Source organism: Eublepharis macularius, chromosome 18 (assembly GCF_028583425.1).
Source record: "Eublepharis macularius isolate TG4126 chromosome 18, MPM_Emac_v1.0, whole genome shotgun sequence".
Taxonomy (NCBI): Eukaryota; Metazoa; Chordata; class Lepidosauria; order Squamata; family Eublepharidae; genus Eublepharis; species Eublepharis macularius.
The window spans coordinates 29,268,665-29,290,569 of record NC_072807.1 but is presented as its reverse complement, the minus strand read 5'-3'; the positions used below and the strand labels follow the sequence as shown (position 1 = coordinate 29,290,569).

The 21,905-nt window shown below is 45.3% G+C and overlaps 1 protein-coding gene across 1 annotated transcript in view; it reads right to left on the bottom strand.

The window, feature by feature from the left end:
* DMXL2 (Dmx like 2) overlaps positions 1-19,341 on the bottom strand; it is an 81,368-nt gene extending 62,027 nt beyond the window's left edge. The window contains exons 1-5 of the mRNA XM_055002322.1: positions 19,255-19,341; positions 5,573-5,698; positions 3,895-3,966; positions 1,348-1,426; positions 314-461 (exon numbers count right to left, since the gene is read on the bottom strand). Of these exons, the coding sequence (XP_054858297.1) occupies positions 314-461; positions 1,348-1,426; positions 3,895-3,966; positions 5,573-5,698; positions 19,255-19,341 (512 nt within the window). The remainder of the gene's footprint in view (positions 1-313; positions 462-1,347; positions 1,427-3,894; positions 3,967-5,572; positions 5,699-19,254) is intronic.
* Positions 19,342-21,905: the final 2,564 nt, after the last annotated feature.

The following is a 21,905-nucleotide window of genomic DNA, read 5'->3' as shown; positions in this document are numbered from 1 at the left end:
GTGATCCACCACCCGCCCCAATCCAGGCCGAAACAGGCCCAAAATGGCTGCGCCAAGTGGGAGGGGCCACCTGACGTGAACTCTTTGGGGAACTGCTGGAACTGTGTTCCTGTGCGTTCCCCCTCAAAATGAACCCTGGTCCTAACAATAATTCACTACTACTACTACTACTACTACTACTACTTATTATTATTATTATTATTATTATTATTGGTATATTATATAATTATAATTATTATTACTTCTGATAGTCGTAAACTTGAATTGCATCTCTCTTTCTTTCTAAACCATCTCCCATGAACTGTCAGCTTACTTGCACTGCCAGACACATTTCCAGTCATTTAGGACGGGATGAATTTTATCTTCTTTGACAAGATCTTCCTCCTCCTCTTCTTCAAGGGTATCGCTAGATGGAGGGGCCCATAACTGCAAGAAATCTGTTGCTGTCAACAGACGGTTACCTGGAAATGACAGATATTGTAATAAAAAGAGTAATAAAAAAAGAGTTCTTATCACACTCTCCAATACTCCAATACCCATAATATCTTAAAAACTTAAAATTAAAAAATTAAAAACAAAGGGGAAATAACAAATTTTAAAATACAATTAATTCAAAAACACATAATCCTTCCTATTTGGGATAATATTATTACACTTTAGATATTCTAATACCATATTCCACCCCTCTTCATGACTAGGGCCCTTTTCACACTGCTTACCTGCTCCCGGGACATTGCGAAATATTGTGCAAAAAACACAGAAGATAGTGTCTTCTTGCGAGAGTTTTGCGTGATGTTGCGATGGGAGCAGGTAAGCAGTGTGAAAAGGGCCTAGCTTTCCACATATTTATGACATTTTCCTCAAAAAAGGAATTATTGGTTATTCTACTCATTACATACATCTCCCATATTTTAATAAATAAATAAAATATCCAAACGGTTTCTAAAAATTCTGAAGATCCTTCCAAATCTAACATGCTAAGCAAAATTACCCCCTTCTAAGTCGCAACTGTACATAGGATGAGTCTCTTTCCATCTCCAAGACTGCCAAGACAGCCAGAGTACCCTTTGGGACTATGAATGAACCATATGAACAACGCAGACGCTTGACCCTTTGCATCTACAAGCCTTGACTCGCAGGAAAAATTCACTGCAAGAAAGCTGGGCCTGTTACACGGATAATCTACACACCAACTTTGCATGCACTGAGTAGACACATTTCCAAACAACATTTTCCAACAGAGCTCATCCCCCTGTCCATTGGAATCAAAATGTCTCCCAGAGAAAAGCCCAACAACGTCATGTACAGTCACACATACCGAGGGCTTAAACATCAATTCTCTGTTACCTTGGAGGTCCCACGCCAAGTTGAAAGTCATAGAACTGAGGAAAAACTGCCCCGTTTTCAACCATTGACACTTCAGTTGCTGGAATGCAATAGTTAGAATTAATTCTTAGGGACGGAAAAACATTAAAAGAAGCTGGATCTATTGTGTGGCACAAGGGGAAGGCTTCTTCAGCCTAGAGATTTCTGTGGATCCAACCCTTGGAAAAAAAACATTTATTTCTGCACACAGCCACAAAGCAGTCCTTCTGATCATTTTCTACAAGTTTGTTTGACTACAACAGGCCCTGACCTTCCTGAAAAACGGCATTTTTCAGCCACAATGCTTAGAGCGAAATAACATAGCCAAATTAAATACCGCTCAGCAATGCAGCACCAGTGACTGCTTGGTTATGAGCAGTGGGGGAAAAAACTGTTCTCGAACTCCCGCTGTTCGCCATGAATAGCTCATTCTCTGTACACCATTAAAGAGGAGGGGGAAATTAGCGTACGTTTCATTTCTTCATTATAAAGAGCAAAATTAAAGATTTCCATAGAGGGAAACAAAGAAGGAAATGTGCTTTTTTCCTACAGAAAGAGCGTGATGTGCCACCTACCGCCGCACTCCCCCAAGTCCTATCATAGCTATCCCTGTAAAAACACACACAACTGAAACACTTGAAAAAAGGGATTTTTAGGACACAAAATATATACCCCAAGTCTAATTTGTATTTCAAAAGCATGAACCACTGAATCCTCTGCAAAATGACTGGAAAATGGCATTGGGCAGGGGGGAGACAATTTGCAGAGGACAGGCAGTGGGCAGGAGAAGAGATCTCTACCAACGGTATTTTTAATGCCGGCGCTCTCTCCCCACACTCTGCTTCTCCTTTGCCAACCACTCTCTGGACCCTCCACTTTGCAGCAGAGAAGCAAGACAAAAGGTTTCCAAACGCAAGTAGAACATTAGAGCTTGCCAATCCTCCCAGACTGCCTGGGAGTCTACCAGAATCAGGACAGAACTCCCTGCAACCATTTTAAATAGAGGAGCTTAAATAAGAATTTAAGAAAGTTTGGCCCCCCCTCTGCACCTCAGCTCCTACCCATCCCACCATCTCTCACCAACTGCTCACTGAATTCACCTTATTTTTTCCTCACCTCATTTCTAGTAGGAGCATGTATGTCAAAAAAAACTTCATATTAATTTTGTTTTGGGATTTGGGCAAGGGCATCCTTTTTGTTATCCCAGATTTTCAGGAGTGTTATTTGGGGGACACTTTTCGGGTTCTGGAATTCTGAGATCATTAAGTTTATCGCTTCCTCCTGCCAAAGGAAGCAGGACTGGGGACAAGAAAGAGGAAGCGAGTCTTGGCAAACAGCCATTTGTTGGTGCATGTGTCCTTAAAATTTTAAAATCAAAAAGAGTCCAGTAGCACCTTTAAGACTAACCAATTTTATTGTAGCATAAGCTTTCGAGAATCACGTTCTCTTCGTCAGATGCATGGAGGGAACGTGATTCTTGAAAGCTTATGCTACAATAAAATAGATTAGTCTTAAAGGTGCTACTGGACTCTTTTTGACTTTGCTACTACAGACTAACACGGCTAACTCCTTAAAATTTTAAACAGCCATTATTTTCTCTGGCCTCTGGAGATCTTCTCAGAGAAAATAAAGGCCCTTTAAAGTTCAAAGCTGTTTGCTGGGGGCGCCTCCTCTCTCCCTCTGCCTGTTCTCCAGTGCCACTCCTGAAATTCCAGGAGATAAATTATCATTTCTCTGGGAATTTTGGAAGTGTTTAGGGTCATTTCAGATATCCCCAAGCGGAGCTGAAACAGCTCATTTCAGCTTTAATTTCAGCTCTGGCATATCTGAATGTGTGTGTGTTATGTGCCATCAAGTTGCCTCTGACCTATGGCAACCCTATGAATGAAAGGCCTCCAAAATGTCCTATCATTAACAGACTTGCTCAGATCCTGCAAACTGGAGGACGTGGCTTCTTTGATTGAGTCAAGCCATCTCATTTTAGGTCTTCCTCTCTTCCTACTGCCTTCCACTTTTCCTAGCATTATTGACTTTTCCAAAGAATCTTGTCTTCTCATGATTTGACCAAAGTATGAGAGCCTTAGTTTTGTCATTTTAGCTTCTAAGGAGAATTCAGGCTTGATTTGATCTAGTACCCACTTGTTTGTCTTTTTGGCTCATCTCTTACCTCGAAAACCCTATGATACCTGAATGCACACCCCTAATTCCCAGGGAAGCCCTACAGGGCACGAACAACTTGCCATGCTGTCTTGAAACATTCCTGGGATGAGGTGGGGAGGAGAATAGGTTGCTCTGGCTGCTGGACAAAGGGGCAGCAGCAGAAGTGGGAGGGAGGGAGTGACGGGGGGGAAAGTCCCAAAACAGCTTTGTCCAGAGTTTCTGACCCTACAGAATATACCAGTCGCCCATGGAATGTGGCACTTCGGCCTCAAGCAAAGCCCCTCTCCACAACAACTGAACAGGAACGCTGTTACCTGCTCAAAGGAAGAAAAAACCCTCAATATTTTATAACATGTAATAAATACTTACACAATTTCTCTTGTGGGAATTGATACCCAGGGGCTCAAAGATACACACAGCATTTCCATAAGAGGCTGCAATCTAGAACAGATCGAGTGAACCAGACGTTAAAGCTGCCTGTAAAACGTGAGTGAATCATTTGCTATTTATAGGCACAGAAAACAAATTTCCTACACAGTGTTGTGCTCAGGCATGGATGTGATAGAAAGCAACATGGATACGAATGTTATTTGACGGTTGTACCAGAGGGCAGATTTTAAAAAGGACAGACACCTTGCGTTAAACACCCCTCCCTCATGCCAAAAGACAGGTGGAAACCAAACTATTTCCGACATCTTGTAACTTCCAGGTCATCTGACAAAGAGAGCTGTGGCTCTCGAAAGCTTATGCTATAATAAAGTTGGTTAGTCTTCAACAGGGCTTTTTTTCTCGGAAAAGAGGTGGTGGAACTCAGTGGGTTGCCCTTGGAGAAAATGGTCACATGGCTGGTGGCCCCGCCCCCTGATCTCCAGACAGAGGGGAGTTTAGATTGCCCTCCGCGCCGCTCAACAGCGTGGAGGTCAATCTAAACTCCCCTCTGTCTGGAGATCAGGGGGCGGGGCCACCAGCCATGTGACCATTTTCAAGAGGTTCTGGAACTCCGTTCCCCCGCGTTCCCCCTGAAAAAAAGCCCTAGTCTTCAAGGTGCTACTGGACTCTTTACTGTTAATCAAAATACACAATACTGGCTAGATAACCATGTTGTGAGATGAGTTACCCCCATGTGGACTGGTGACTCTTGTGTGGTCACGGCAGTCATGGAGGCCACGCCCAAGACATCCCCTGGTGTAGAGGCTCCTGGCCAACACAACAAGGGAGGGGCAAGGCTTCAACTGGCATGGGCTGAGGCTAACAAGCCGAGGGGGGGCTCAATAGGGGCCAGCCCCGCAGGGACATCTGGCAACTTTATACCCTCATGGGTGGAGAGGGCAGGAGAAGGAGAGGGCAACCGCTGGGCTTGCTGAGAATGCACAAGACTATTTAGGGAGAGGCGAGGTGGAGGAGGAAGCATGCAGGCCAGTTTCCTAATGCCAGGGACAGGACGCAGAAGAGGAGGAGGAGGAAGAGGGTGTGTTCTATCACCTCCCTTTCCCATCTGAGGCCTTGGGAAGAAGGAAGTTTTTGTAAAAGACTGACTGGAAGGTGATGGGGGTGCGATGGCTTGACACCTCCCCATTCCTTACATGCTCATGGACTGTTGAACTTTACCAGTTGGACTTACGTGTACATGGTTGCACATTACCAGTTGGATTGGTTTGCATGTTGACTGTTCTTATTTGTATTATTTCTTGTATGTACGATATTAGCACTTTGCACTTTAAAATACTAAAAAATATTTTTACAGTTTCTTAAGAGATGTGGAACCTTGTAGTTCCTGTACACTGGAATTGTTCGTAGTTTCTGGTTATATTTCCCGTCGTGCCCGATCTTAGTTAGACCTCCCCATTCCTGGCAGCAACCCAGGGTAATGACTCAAGAGCTCCACCCCGCGACAGACCCAATGGTCTAATCCAGTATAAAGCGGATTCCTCTCCTCCTATGGGAAAGTATTTGCAATTTTTCAGCTTTAAACCTTAAAAAAGCCCTCTGCAATTTTACCTGTCTGCTATATATTTTACCCGTCTGCTATAGATTTTAAAGTCCTTACCCTTCCTTGCTGCTGGGAGCACTCCACACAGCTGACTTGGATGTTTCCATGCTTAGCACCAGGGATAATTTGCACACACTCGAAGTCATCGGCCAAAATAACAATATCGCATCCGGAGCCGTACGCCTGAAAGAAATTTGTCAGAAAAGAAACCCAAAGAGTCTCATTATTTTTTTAAAAAAATAACACAGTGCAAACGTACAAAAATATACAAGACCAACAGCTAAACACGGCAAAAAAGCGGCCTCCCCTAATATAACAGTTTTGCATTTGCCGAGATGGACTGTAGATAAGATGCCAAAGGTATCTCCCTTCTGATATATATGTACAAATAAGGAATGGTCAAGCCATCTTGGACTCAGAGTGACCTGGAGATTCAATCTTCAACTACTCCAGATTTAATTACATCTACTCATACCAAAATGATAGCCACGCCCTGATGAACCAGGCCTAAAAATGCCAATGCAGAAACTCTAAACCTAACAGCGTGCTTGCAAGATGTTTCCAGAGAACCATGCCAGACCTCCTATATTCTCACCACGGCTGCTTCCACACACATTGGATAATGCACTTTCAATGCTCGCTGGGGATCATTTGGAACTGTTTTTTCCTGTGTGAAACAAAAGATCCACTTCCAAAGGATCGCTAAAGTGCACTGAAAGTGCATTATCCGACGTGTGTGGAAATGGCCCAAATTAAAGCACTCTGAATTATTCTGGTCTCCAACCCACCAGAAAAAATGGACACTGACCCGGTACAGGCATTAACACTGCTAGTTTTTTTTAATAAATTTAATTATATATGGTCAAAGGCCGTCACAATATAAAGCAAAATGATCCCAGCCAATCACAAGCTATCTAAATGAACATGATCACGATTCCAGAGTTGGTGATGTGACAACATCACAAAGCCAGTAAAGAGAGAGGACCGTGCCTCCCACTCTCACTCTGAATGGGTGATTATTTTAACACCTGTTTACAGATATACACACGTCCCACCCCTCCACATAACCTAGAGGAATACTTTCCACAGGTTAAACAAAGCTTCAACAAAAAGCATCCACCCTCTTTCATCTTAGGAGGAAACAAAAGAATACAACCCATTGGAAAAGATCAGAACAAAAATGTAGAAACACAACATCTCAGAACGATCAACAAAGTACGTAAGTTTCTTATGCGTGTTTCACGCCCTTGTTTTAAGTATGTCTCTACCCCTAGGAGTAAGTGCATTAAATCCCGTGGGACTTGCTTCCAGATAAAGATGTGTAGGGTCAGGATACACATCTGTCTCCACTGCAGCTAGCTGATTTCAAAAGAAAAACGGTGGTGAAGTTTACCAGAAGAGGGGGAAACCACAACCGTCTCAAACAACTGCATGAGTAAATGTAAACCAAGCCATAAAAACAATTCTAGTTTGTGCTGTTTTTAAAAAAATTGTATTGAAACTTTATAACGCTCAAAATTACAGTAAGATAATGATATATAACAATAAACAATACATAACGAAATATAACAATAACACAAGCAGCCTCCAAGGGAGTACCAGAATCCAAGGCCAGCTCCGGGTTTTTATGGGCTCTTGGGGCTGTGGCTCAGTGGAACAACATCGGCTTTGTATGCAGGAGGTCCTAGGTTCAATCACTGGCATTGCTACTTCGTGCTGTTAATTGTACCTGATAATCTATTATCTTAGAATGAAGATGGAAGAAAACAAAGCATCGGCTATAGGTTGAAACTGGCTTTCCCCGATCTATACAAACATATAATATGGCCGTTTTCACACTGCTTACCAGCTACGGAACATCGCGCCAAGCTCCCGGAACGACAGCGTCTTCCTGGCACAATTTTGCAAAATCGTGCCAGGAAGACGCTGTCGTTCCGAGAGCTCAACCTGATGTTCTGTGGCCGGTAAGCAGTGTGAAAACGGCCCAAGAAAAGCCGACATATCTGCCATGAACATATGTCATGCAAACCTCAGCTTTAACACACTTAACCCTGAATTTCATTATTTCAGCCTAAACTGGAAAGAAAACACATGTAATTTGAACCTGCAGCCCAAGAATGTTTTCTCCAGTACAACTAAAGTCCCATGAATCTGAAGTAATGTCCTTTTCAATATATAAGAATTTCTTTCTGCAAAGGAAAACACTGATGTTATTTTGTCACAAACTCTCTCAAAAATGAGCACATAGATAATGTTCCGGTTATTACACTGACAGGTTAGTCACCTCTTATCGGCAGTTATCATATTTTTGGTTTACTCTCATTACAGAATGCTGTGTCTGAAAAAGAAATGATAAACACACATCCTTTAGTGCAGCAACTAAAGTCCCAGTTATTAAAGATAAAGACAAGAAACTAAGTACTATGTTCTCTAGCTATTTCTTCATTCTCTCTCTTTGGAAAGTTTACAAAGTCATAGGATAAACAAGACCTTGGGGCTTAACAAACAAAGAAGAACCAGAAACAACAGAACAAGAATGTGTTGAATTGATTTTTCCTCTTTAGGAAAGCGATCGCACAGTTGGAAATCCCACTTTGGATCCAATGGGAACAAAGTGAGAAAATGAAATCTGATTCCACTAGCGCTTTAACTAAATTTTCCAGGGTATAAGCTTCCAGTCACAATTCGTGTTGTGAAGTGAGTTCAAATTTTGTTCTACTACTACAGACTAAAATGGCTACCCACTGAAACTATTAAGATAAAAAATCTTGCATTCTCTTTCATTCTCCACTCTCTTTTCATTCTCCACTCTCTTGACTATGTCAGCAATGAGAATGCCTGATCCTCAGACTTTTCTAAACATCTTGATAACACAGGCTTCAAATCAACTACTCGCCTAGGGTGAGCAGCAAGCAGCCTCCAAGGGAGTACCAGAATCCAGGCCAGCTCCAGGTTTTTATGGGCTCTTGGGGCTATGGCTCAGTGGAACAACATTGGCTTTGTATGCAGGAGGTCCTAGGTTCAATCACTGATATTGCTAGTTTAAAAGGATCATAGAAAGACACTTGCCTGGCATTTGTGATGAACAAATGTAAACAAGGATAGTCTTTAACAGCCTTGATCCCAAAATTCTCCTCACCAAAATTTCTCTCTGGATTGTGAAGTTCCCAATTAACCAATCCTATTTCCAAACCGAGAGTATCTCTACATAAGACATCTGACACATGAAGAGCGTGTTGGGAGATGCAATGTTAGCCAGGAAGGGCAGTTTAAAAAGACAGAGCCAGCGGTTTTGCTATACACTGGAGCCATATGAAGGGGCTGTGAAATACCAGAAGGGAAACTTCATCCCATTATAACCTCTCCAGGTCCAAGCCTGGCTCTGGAAGGCAGCTCCAGCCCATTTCCATTCCTTGCTGCCCTCTGGTTGCGATCCTTTTATACTGGAGAGGTGAAATTGGGGAGGCGAAGATGAAATTAATGAACCCTCCGAGGAGCGATTTCCACCGGCTCTGTATTTTTAAACTACGTTTCATGGCTAACATTGTGTCTCCCTACACTTGACGAACATGCACTGAGGCGCCTGATGTAGAGAGCTTCTGAGAAGGGATGCACTAAGAATCCTCCATTGCTGAGTTATTTTTATTTTTGAATCTTGTTTGGAGCATTGCTGCGGTTTTCAGCTCCTTCCCACCCCCATCTTACCAATGCATACGCATGCATCATTAAGCACGGCTCCTCTCCAAAAAGCAATGGGATTGTACATGTGATTCGATCAGGATGCCATTTGCAGGGTATTTCACCAACGCACATCTGCGCCTCAGTAATACGCCAAAGAAAATTATTTATGCAACTGTAAGTAAATGTCCGTGCATATGTTGCATTTTACTGACACACGCATGTTTCTGACTCATTGAGACAACAGCCCTGCCAACAGAACCCAATGATGCAATCAAAACAGAATCACATAAAGATTGCCTTATCATTGCGCATACGTGCATCAGCAACAAAAAGGAAGGGCAATAATAACAACAAATGTCTACTCAGAGCAGTTTACAAAGTGTGTTATTATCATCCTCAGGACAATTGCCCTGTGGTGGGTGGGGCTAAGAGAGCTCTGGAAGAGCTGTGACTGGCCCCAGGTCACTTAGCTGGCTTCAAGTGAAGGAGAGGGGAATCAAACCCGGTTCTCTAGATTAGAGTTCTGCCACTCTTAACCACTGCACCAAACTGGCTCTCAATAATAGCTACATTTGATTTATATACTGCCCTTCGGGACAACTTAATGCCCACTCAGAGCGGTTTACAAAGTGTGTTATTATTATCCTCAGGACAATCACCCTGTGAGGTGGGTGGGGCTGAGAGAGCTCTGAGAGAGCTGTGACTGAGCCGAGGTCACCCAGCTGGCTTCAAGTGGAGGAATGGGGAATCAAACCTGGCTCTCCAGATTAGAGTCCTGCCACTCTTAACCACTGCACCAAACCAGCTCTCACAGGGAAGGTGCGAATGGAGCAAACAAACTGAAAGTGCAAATGGCACACCCTCCAATTTTGGAATTAATTTTCATTAAACTAGAATTGAGAAGAAATGTAGAACCAGGCACAGCAAAGTTTCCGAGTGAAAATCCACTTTCTGCACTTCTGAGTGACTAACACTAGCCTACGCAGACAGCAAGGCTCATAAAAATGTGTAGGCTAGGCTTACTAACATTTCCAGAATTATTTTGAAGGAAGGGGGCAGTCAACGCTCCACATGCATGCAACACCACTTAGTCTTTTCTTTTTAATAACAACATAATGAGAGAGAAGGAGAGTCAGATTGGTGTATCTGACAAAGAGACCTGTGGTTCTCGAAAGCTTATGCTACAATAAAGTTGGTTAGTCTTAAAGGTGCTACTGGACTCTTTACTATTTTGCCAAGAGAGAGAGAGAAACATTGTGGCACGCCAGCATCCCTCTCTCTCTCTTTTATAATCCTTCTGATAGCAATGCATAAACTCTGCCTTGAGAAAGGCAAAAAAAAAAAAAGTCAAAGAAACACACAGTGAAGCAAACAGAAGGGCCACCCACACGCAGAGTCTGCTCTGCTATTTTGTCACGACTGCTACCTGCAAAGGAAAAGCAGACGGAGTCTCCAAGCTGACAGAGAAGCCAGAATGTCTCTGCAGGGGCCTCGGAAACCAGAGAATGCACTGCGGGCATTGGTAAAGCCCCGGGGAAGAGCCCACACCTGGCCCCATCCAAGCCAAGGGCAAAGGCCCGGTTGTTTGGAAGCTGGTTTCACAGAAGCACAGGTGGCAGAATATTTCAAAACATTTTTAAAAAAGGTTAGGAAGTGTTGCATCTGAAACAGGCGTGTCGATTTCCACCTGCCTGGGATAACAAGGCGCAGTTGCCTTTGGGCACGCTGCCAAGTGTGAATGAAAGCGGCTATCTGGAAGCCAAGCAAGTCTCAGGCAGCATGTGCGCTTGGAAAGTACATGTGCCTGGAAAGGCCTGGCCAACACCTTGTAAGTCTGCAGACTGGGCTCTGTATCCGCTCTGAGCCCACTTGCGGGGAGAGCAGAATATAAATGGAATAAAACAGGGTTTTTTTTTCTGGGAAAAGAGGTGGTGGAACTCAATGGTGGAACTCAAGACTGCACAATGACATCACTTTGGGTCAGCTGGAACAAGGGGGAAGTTTTTAAAAGTTTAAATTGCCCTGGGTGAAAATGGTCACATGGCTGGTGGCCCTGCCCCCTGATCTCCAGACAGAGGGGAGTTGAGATTGCCCTCCGCGCTGCTTGGCGAGTGACACTGAGAGATCGCTGTCTTTTGGTGCTACACCTCTGAAGATGCCAGCCACAGCTGCTGGTGAAACGTCAGGAACTACAATGCCAAGACCACGGCAATACAGCCCGGAAAACCCACAACAACCATTATTCCCATTTTGCTTAACCGTCCCATGCTCCATTCTGTTCCAAATTCACAGAATACAAAGGGGGAAATAAGGAACTTGCTCTGTGTTCCTTTGCCATGAAAGTGTAGGCAAAATGCTACATCAGAAAGACAGTTTATCCAGGTATTTCTTCCCTGGGGACTAGGGCTTTTTTTCTGGGAAAAGAGGTGGTGGAACTCAGTGGTGGAACTCAAGATCGCACAATGACGTCACTTTGGGTCAGCTGGAACAAGGGGGGAGTTTTTTAAAGTTTAAATCGCCCTTGGTAAAAATGGTCACATGGCCAGTGGCCCCACCCCCTGATCTCCAGACAGAGGGGAGTTTAGATTGCCTAAACTCCCCTCTGTCTGGAAATCAGGGGGCAGGGCCACCGGCCATGTGACTATTTTTAAGAGGTGCCGGAACTCCGTTCCACTGCGTTCCCCCTGAAAAAAAGCCCTGCTGGGGACTATGAATCCTAGAGTCATCTGCATGTGGAAACAATCCAGGTAAATTCAAACGGATGCCAACCAAGTATCAGCTACCTACTGATTGCAATGAACTTGGACGCAGTTGCATTTTAATCCTGGCTTCCTTTGGATATTCAGAACTCCTGCTGGATCTTTTAGTGATGAACACACACGAACCTGACTCAAGTTGCGTACAAGGTTTAGGATAGTCTGCCGTGACGTAGCGGCAGTTCTCAAGTCTCAAGGTACAAAATAGTCTTACCCAGCACCCATTACTCGAGATCAGGGGCTGATCCTAGGATGTTCTGCGTTCAAAATATAAGATCTCCCCATGGAAGCTCTGCCTCTTTCTAAATACACATTAACTACCACCAAATTAGCTCTGGGGAAGCAGAAGGGCTTTTAATTTTACTTCCAGCAGTGGGTGCTGACCTAGTCTGCAAAAAGCGGCTCTCTCAGGACTTCAGGCAATTGACCAAACTTAAAGGTGAATTTAGCAGGAGCCGTAAGATGCTGCAACGTGCAACTATACCAAGGACAGCTCTCCAAATGTACAGCTTGTTCCTGTCTGGCTGCACAAGAGAATACTGCATCATTATACCATTTGTACACATCTGTGCTTTGTTCAAGAACCCCATAAGACGTTTCCACCGCAATGTTCAATGGGTATTTACGGTTCCAATTAACCATCACAGCTAACTCATGCGTTTTCTGAACGAATAACCGTTCGCTGCCTTCTGAGGATTTTTCCAGCTTTGAGCCTGGTAAAAAAAAAAGCCATCAGCCATGCTTCTCCCATATTGCTGATGCTACTGGACCCTCTTACGGGGTTCAAGGTTTCCCTCCAACTCACGGATTAAAAGGGGAGGGAATTCATGACCGAAAGGGAAAGCAACAGAAAAATGCTTCTAATAGCCAAACCAAATAGTCCCTTGAAAACGTGAAGCTGCCCTAGACTGAATCAGACCTTTGGTGTCTCAAGGACAGGACTGGTTTTCTCTGATTTGCTCTCTGCGGTCTCCGGCAGCAGCCTGCCACATAACCTACTACCTGATTCTTTTAGAAGTGAAGATGCCGGGATTTGAACCTGCAACCTTCTGCATGCAAAGCAGAGGCTCTTAAAAACAGCCCCATGCAACATTTCCAGGCTTTTAAAACAGTGAAGAGATTGGGAGGGTCCTGTATACTTGTGAATGCCTCATATGCACGGATTTCCTCTGCTGAGCAGAGAGTTAGACTAGTTCATTCCAGATTTGGAACGGGTCTTATAGGCAACTCTAGTATTTAACCACTCCGAGTCTCTCTACACGAGACATCTTACATGGGGATGCTCAAGTGTAGGGAGGTGCAACATTAGCCGGGAAGCGTAGTTTAAAAAGCCAGAGTCTTTTCACCTCTCTACACTAGGATAGTTTAAAAAGACAGAGCAGGTTGAGATTGCTCCTCAGAAGGTTTGTTAATTTCATCTTCCTCTCTGGGAAGGCTCTGTTAATTTCACTTCCCCTTCCAGGAGGCGAAGATGAAATGAACAAACCCTCTGAAGAGTGATCTCCGCTGGCTCTGTCTTTATTAACTACCCTCCTGTAGAGAGGTAAAATTGAACTTAAACTATGCTTCCCGGGTAACACTGCATCTCCCTACACTTGAGCTTCGCTGTGTAAGATGTCTCGTGTAGAGAGACTTTCAGTTATATAGTTTGAAGGCCATTTCCAGTTTCAGAAGAGGGCATGGAAATTTCGGCTGACTCCCCCTCCCTTCCACTGCAGACTTCCCTTTTACCCTCTGTGCTGTTTGCAAGAATCCACTGAGCCTGGGAACAAAGCTGGCTGCAGGGGCAGGGGAAAGTGGAAAGTCCCGTTTCATGGTCAATCCTCCAAGTGGATCTCTTGGATGAAATCCACATTACGTAGCTGAGGGATGCCAACGTTGGCTTGGGAAACTCTAGAAGATTTGGGGCAGAAAATGGGAAGGGGGAGGAACTCAGTGGTAATGTGACGCCACACAATCCACGCTACAAAGCTGCCATTTCGTTCAGCGAGGAGTTGGACTAGATCATTGTAGCTTTGGATAGGATCTTATGAGCTACCTTCTCTGCTAAATACGTTCTCTCTTTCTCGATTAACCAGGATGCACTACTACATCTCCACTGTAACAATGCTAACTTTGGTCAGCTGCAGGCCACGGTTTGAAGCCAGGATATGAAAGCTGCTTGAAAATGCAAGTTAAAGGAAACCACAACATTAACCTCAGCACACATGCAATTCTACTCCAGTGATAACGCCCAACACCAAAAAAAGGCCATATGCTTAAAAGAGGAGGCAGCCACAAACTTTCCATGGGTTTCTTCTGATTTTTTAACCAAGGCTAAAAACTCAGAAAACATTACGTCTATAACCAGGGGTCATTTCATAGAAAAAGAGCTGGAGGAAGTCATTAGCATATAACTCATTAGCATATGCCACACCCCTTGACATCGCCAGAAATGTGTCATTAGCATAGCTGATTTGCATATGCTACACCCCCTGACATCACCTATCCTGGCTGTTTTGGACCCAATCCTGGCCATTCAGGACCAAAAGTGGGCCCAAAATGGCCAAAAGAGGCTGAAAATGGCCAAAAAGGGGCCCCAAATGGTCAGGATCGGGCTGCTGCTGAACAGGAGAGTGATCCACCACCCGTAAGAGGCCCAATCCAGGCTGTTTTGGCCCCAATCCAGGACGAAACGGGCCCAAAATGGCCAAGAGTCAGGTGGGCAGGGCCACCTGACATGTGACTTCTTTGGGGAACTGCCGGAACAGCGTTCCTGGTGTTCCCCCTCGAAATGAGCCCTGTCTATAACTAGGGCACAGATCCAGAGGACACAGTGATCAATAAATGGCAGAATTCAAGTTTGTAGCTTTATCTACTGTGGAATATGCATGCATATAATATTATTTACTGTTATGCATACAATCGAGAAGGTTGTAACAATACAGGATCTACCCACTTTAAGCCTTAAGGTATACAGAATTATTAAAACCAATTAAAATCAGAGGAAACAAAGGCAAGAAAAATTTTAGGCATTTTGAATACAGGTGCCACCTTGTATATGAAATATTTTCCAAACTTGAGCAAGGACTACAAGTCTCATCTCTTGGCCACAACCCCTTATGCTCTCTTTGATTTTGGGTTTTTTGAAATGTATTATTTTCTTTCCCAGAAGTGCTATTGAAATTATCCCTAACCATAGCAAAATATATGTGGGAATCCACATGGATTTCTAGCTTCAAAAGAATGTTTTCCACAAGGATTCTGTTACAGATATCGTTCCAACAGAATTCCCATTGAAGAAAACAGTGCCCGACACACAACAGAAGATCCATGACACCTTAAAATCACTCGCTTAAGCCGAATCACCATGGTACTAACATTACAATCTTTCTCTGACCTGTTCAGTCTTGCCTTCTTCTCCCCAATCTCTGTTTCTGCCTGTCCCATCTCGTTTTTACTGGCTCATCTATGGACAGGGACATCTGAGTCTCTCTCCCTGCCATTGGTTGAGCTGCTCTGATGTCATAACAGGGCTAGGGTAACCTTGAGGCAAACAAGGAAGCGCTAAGGAACTCAGGAGACCAGAATTATAAACCTCACAATTCCTGTTAAATTTAGTTATGTACAATGGCATGTGGACGCTTGGAGGAATGTTCGGTTTTCAAGGTCTGGTTTCAGGGACACCGGGAGTCTCACAAGAAAAAGCTAAAAAAGATACCCGCTGCTGACACAGGCGGTTAACTTTTCTTGGCAAGACTCTCGAGGTGTTCTCAATGAACAGGTAGGTCAATGTCCTGCTCAGATATATATAGGTTTAAGGTACATAATTTATTATAGTCACTGGACACTAGCAGCATGATTGGTAGAACAAGTTGCTCCTAATAAATTCTACAATGTTCAAGTGTTTCTCAGTTTTTATTAACTTGTTTTGCTTGGCAGTAACAAATAACGGTCTTTTCATTTTCAACACACTGAGACATCACAGCTTTACCAAGAACTAACATCCAAAACTATCTTCCACGAGTAATATCCCTTTCTAAGAGGCAAACACAAATTCAAGACCCGCACGACACAAAGGCGAAAAACCCCTTTCAGCCAAAATAATTACATCTCCCTGAATGAATCTGGCTGTACGCTCTTAGCTAAAGGGACAAGACAAGTAAAACACAACTGCCCCACACAACTCTTAATGCTGTGCACTCCTTTCTGCTTAAAATAAAGAAAATCCTGACTTGCCATTAGGCCAGCTGAGACCTAGATGAAAACAGAGGCACTCATTGCTCATTTCTGCAGCAAGCACTGTACGGGAATTGGCCGTGTTATGCATACAGTTAGAAAGCTTCTCCCAAGGATGATTGGCTCAAAGAGCAACATTATCTACCACTACTGGGATTCCCAAACCATCAATGAGGTAGCACCAGAACCTGTAACCAATGACTGAGAGATCTGGGAACTCCTGCCAGTCTAGCTCAGAGCCAAGCTACAAGTGACGCCTTACACAGGTTGGACACTTGTCAGCTTCCCTCAAGTTTTGATGGGAAATGTAGGCGTCCTGGTCTTGCAGCTTGGCTCTCCATTACAGCTGCAAGATCAGGATGCCTACATTTCCCATCCTGTGGGAAACTTGAGTATGTGTGAATCCTTCACCCACTTGATATCTGACCCTGTGGCACACTTAAGGCCCAGTTTAAAGATTTAGAGTGCCAGAAAAATAAACATAAAGAGACTTCACTGCATTAGAATATTAAAAAAAAACAACAATGGCAATTTAAAAGATTGTATTATTGGATGAAGAAAACTGCAACAGAGAAAGACCTTGAGCTATTATGATCTAAGGCTGAGGCCACAATAGATTATTTTAGCATCACAGCACATCACAAAGCCTTTCACATTTTCTGATCGAGTTTTTTGGCCATTATTCCTTAAGTGGTATGTATATGTGGCAGGAAGGGTAGGCTATATTCCCTGATTCTCCTCAACCTTGTATGTTACGGCCTGCTTCTTTGCAAACTGAAACAACCACTAGAGCATTTCACAACTGTCTGGTCTGCAACAGAGTCCGTTCATTTGAATACGCTGAGAACTGGAAGGGAAAAAGCACCCAACCAAGAACTGCTACATAATACCGCCTGCAGGTGATTAAGTGGCTCTGAAATCCACTGTGAATAGAATATTACAGTGCACTATTTTTTTTTTATAATGTCAGAAGGAGAAGCAGCCATGCAATGCCCCAAGATGAAGGCAGAGCTGCATAGCAGCAAAAAGGAGACTCCGAGGTTGCTTCCTGATATGTTTGGAGAATTTGCAACAAGCCCACAGGCTACATAAAAGAGCGCTGTCTCTAAGCTACAAAACCGGGTTTAGCCCGATTTCTACATCCTTCATACCACGTTACTGTACGGCTGAACGTGTCCAACTTCCCCCACCTCCCCTTCAGATAGCAGCACATGCTTAGCACAAAGCTTTTTCTGGAGCTCTAGAATTTTTAAAAAAATGTTTCTTGCAACAAACCCCAAACAAAGGTAGACTCTTGCAACCAAACCGCTCTTTCCCACTGCAAAGCCATTTTACATAGCCGAGCCGTTTCCTCGTTCCAGGTGGACCTTGACGTTACGTCTGAAACCCAGGAGGGCATCCTCCAAACCATCTCTCCCTGTTCTCCCAGGGCATTCTGGGAAATACAAGTGCCTCGTCTCTTCCACCCGCCATCATAGATCCAAACCACATTCCTGGGCCTTGGGACAGCAGCGATACAAACGCAGGCATCGGACCGGAGTTTCACCCTATTCACGAGGTAGTCCAAATAAGCAAGGAACTAGCCAAAGCAACTTCTCTTACCTACACTCCTGGCTCGGAAACAACAGCCCTTTCCCTCCCCATCCATAAATAACCCCACACAAAGAATAGCTCACTCAAACGCCATTAATAAATCATCTTCCCCCTGCCTAAAATAGAGACAGAGGAAGGAGGGGGAGAGGTTACCATCATTAAACTATGCGTGTATTCCCAGAAGCATCGCAGGCCCATAAGGACTCCCAAGTTCAGCAGCACCAAGGCAAAAGCCTCCACCATCGAGTCTGATGTTGTGAATAAAAGGTCAGATTTGGATCAGGAAGCCGCTGGGCCACAGAACTCTCTGGCAGGCCTTGTCCCCGTCTCTTTTTCAGCTAAACCTACCTCACAGGATTGTTGTGAGAAAAAAATTGGGCACCGAGGAGGCACAGAGCCACCCTGAGATTTTAAACAAATGCAATAAAACCTCCGTCCTTCTGTCCAAGTAATGTTTATCTAAGCCATCATTTAGGAATAATTTGGATGGCTTTCAAATCGCCATTTCCTTAACCCCCTCCCCTACATCTCTGCTTCCCACTCAGTGCCGGAAAAGCCAAATTATTTTTCCTTTAAGGGTGCTGCCATTTAAGTTTTTTTTTTAAAGTGCCCCACCCAGACCTTTTATATATATCCTATATATCCTAAAAGCATCCTGCTCCTCTCTCCCCAAAAGTCTAGGAATACAGACACGTTCTTTTGGCTTCTCCAAACAGAATTTAGTGGCCCTTTCAAGACTATATAAAAATATGTTTTACTCCAGCACAAGCTTTCACAGCCAGGAGCCTCATTCTTCTGAATATATGAGATTCTGGCATAACAACAATATTAATTTTCAGCCCAAACATCTGCTGGACTGTGGAAAATAGAGATAACCACTCTGTAAGGCTCCTGTCTATTTTGAGGCTGCAACAGACTTGCAGGCTATGTCTACTTGGGAGTAAGTCCCGTTTCATTCAAAGGTGCTTACTCCCAGGTAAGTGGGATTGCAGCCTAAAGTGGGCCACCTCTCTAGAATGAATCATTTCGGTCCAAAGAACTGGCATCAGTATGGGATGATGATGATAATAGTAATAATAATAATAATAGTTATTCAAATGTTTTAAGACTCCTGTCTCCTTGGGGCTGCAACAGACTCGCACGCCATGTTGACTCAGAAGTAAGCCCCATTCAGTTCAAAGGTGCTTACTCCCAGGTAAGTGGGGTTGCAGCCTAAAGTGGGCCTGCTCTCTGAAACGAGTCGCTTCGGTCCTAAGGGTCACCACCAGTAGATAAAAATAACAAAGATGATAATAATAATGATGATGATGACAATAATAATAATTCCAGCACAAACATCTGGTGGACTAGGATAAAAAATAATAATGAGGATGACAACAATGACAACAACAATTCCAGCACAAACATCTGGCGGACTGTGACAGCAATAATAATAATAATAATAATAATAATAATAATACTGCCCGTCTCCCCCCGGGATGCCGCCCTCACCGTGAAGGGGGTGTCCTCGACGCTGCCCACCGAGTAGCAGTTGTCGCCCGGGTTGACGGCCCCGGTGAGCACCTGGTGCAGATGCATCGCGGCCTCCAGGCGCCGCGGGCGAGGGCTGCCTCCGGCTCGGCTTCTCGGCCAGGCCGGGCCGGGCCAGGGCGGGCAGGGCGGGCGGCGGGGGCCCGGGTGCGGGGGTCGCGGGTGGGGGGCCGCCCGTCCGGAGCGCCGGCTGCGCCTCCGCGCCCGAGGGGGACGGCGAGGCAGGGACGGGCGAAGCCTTTGCGGAGAGATGGAGGCGAGGCGCGCGCCCGCGGGGAGGGAGGAGGCGGGCGGGCGGGAGCGCGCGGCGGCGGGTCGCCCGGGGATCTCCGGAGGCGCGGCCACGCGCGCCCCGTCAGCGCCCGAGCAGCCGGCCGGGCGTGCGCGCCGGGCGCCGGGCGTGCCTGGCCGGGCCAGGTGTGCGCCCGCGGAGGGCGGGATGGAGCTGCGCGCAGGGGCCGCCCCGCCGCCGCCGCCGCCGCCTGGGCGCTCCCGGCTGCAGAAGGCGGTCCGCGGACGGGGTGTCCTTTCCTTGCAGGGCTGCCCGAGCCGCTTCCCTCCCACCCCGGGTGCGCCTGCCCGCCTGGCCCCGGGGACCGAGTGGAGATTCGAACCCGGGGCCTGGCCCACCGCTCTGGGCGCGCTCCAAGCTGGGTGGAGTGGCGGTGGGGCGGCATCCTGGCATTTCTGGGGAGAGGGCCTTCCTCTCCACATTAGGGTTGCCAATTCCAGTTTGGAAAATTCCTGGAGATTTGGGGAGGGGAGGAGCTTCAGTGAGATATAATGCCACAGAGTCCACCTTCCGAAGCTGTCAGTTTCTCCAGGGCAACTGATCTCTGTCACTGGGAGATCAGTTGCAATGCCAAGAGACCTCCAGCCACCACCTGGAGATTGGCAACCCTCCTCCAAATTCACAGTAAGCTGGAACAATCTACTTCTTGTCCATTCGCGGCCTGTTCTCTGCATGTGTGAACCAGGCCTCTGCAATAGCTGAGTCCTAGGCTCAGGCCCAGGCCCCTTTCTCTGACTCTTCTCTCCTGATAAGCTTCCCAGGCTTGGGGAGGTGGGGAGACGCTTGTCCTGGGCGGCAGCAGTTGGGTTAATGATTTTATTTACCAGGGACTTTAAAATGTGATAAGGACAGAGTAGTTTAAAATGTAGGGAAGGTTGACCTCTGGACTTTGAAGTGACAAAAGTCAGTTGGTTCACCAAGAAAAATGCCATAAAAATAAAAATGTTGAATGAACAGTGGGGTGGGGTAGCTTTGTGGATTGCTAACAAATATGCAAGAATTGTTGGTTACAGTGTCTCCCTGTGCTTGCTGAAATGCCTCACAAAGCATTGGGGATTCTCTGTGATTTTGAAAATAAATATTTACTGCCCTAGCACTAATTTTATTCAAGTGTTTGCAGTTGGCAACGCTCTTTCCAGCCCTTCATCAACAAAGCAATTTTCAGCTGGGGCGCAACAACATAACTCGCACATTTCATTTTGGTTGACTAGTTACTGCGAACGAAGTTTTGCCTTGAATTCTTGGTCTTCGTCTCCAATCCCCATTTCCCGCAGAGAAGTCTTGCTAATATTTGTGAGGTTGGTTCAGAAGGGTCTTTCTTAATACATTTCACCCGATCCTTTAACAGGGATTGAACTTCTGCTTGGAAATATTTTAACATCTGCTACGAATATCAGAAGAGCCCTACCAGATCAGACTGCTGCTCCAGCATCCTGTTTCACACAATGGGCAACCCGTTACCCCGGAGGGCCAAGAGGAGGGCAGACAGGCCGAGGCCTTTCCCTGATGTTGTTTCCCAGTGCAAGTATTCAGAGGTCGATGACCCTGAATTCAGATTTAGCTATGAAAGCTGCGTTCTTTAGTCAGTTGACTGGTCTGACTCTCCAGTTTTGGTGTAGTGGTTAAGAGTGCTGAACTCTAATCTGGAGAACCGGGTTTGATCCGCCACTCCTCCACTTGAAGCCAGCTGGGTGACTTTGGGTCAGTCACAGCTCTCTCAGAGCTCTCTCAGCCCCACCCACCTCACAGGGTGTTGGGGATAATAATAACACGCTTTGTAAACCGCTCTGAATGGGCATTAAGTTGTCCTGAAGGGTGGGATATAAATTGAATGTTGTTGTTGTTGTTATCCTAGTTGTGCCTGACAGTGGTTCCCGGGGGGCTTTCCCCCAATACTGGGAATCCTTCAACTGGAGATGTTCAGGAGTGAATCGGAGACCTTCTGTGTGCAAAGTACAAGCTGTACCACCAAGCTATGACCCCTCCCTGAATAGTCCCAGTGGTCTCGATGCGTGGTTGGACAGATAACAGAGACAGGGCAGCACCAGAGGTTGAGAAATGGTTTGCCTAAAGAAAACATTCCTTTTTAAAGTTTGCTGGTTGGCAAAAGATGTTCTAATTAATTTTTTAAAAATTGGCACACACGTTTTTCTTTAGTGATGGCACCATGTAGGATTAGTCATCTCTTCCTTGGCTCAGTATGGATGTTGGTTCCTAGCCCACTCTTCCATCCTTTAATGACGCTCAGCTCTGCCAGTAAGTCTCCTTCCTGTGGCAAAGGTAAGGCAACCATTGTCACTTAACGCTTTTTGTCTGTGTC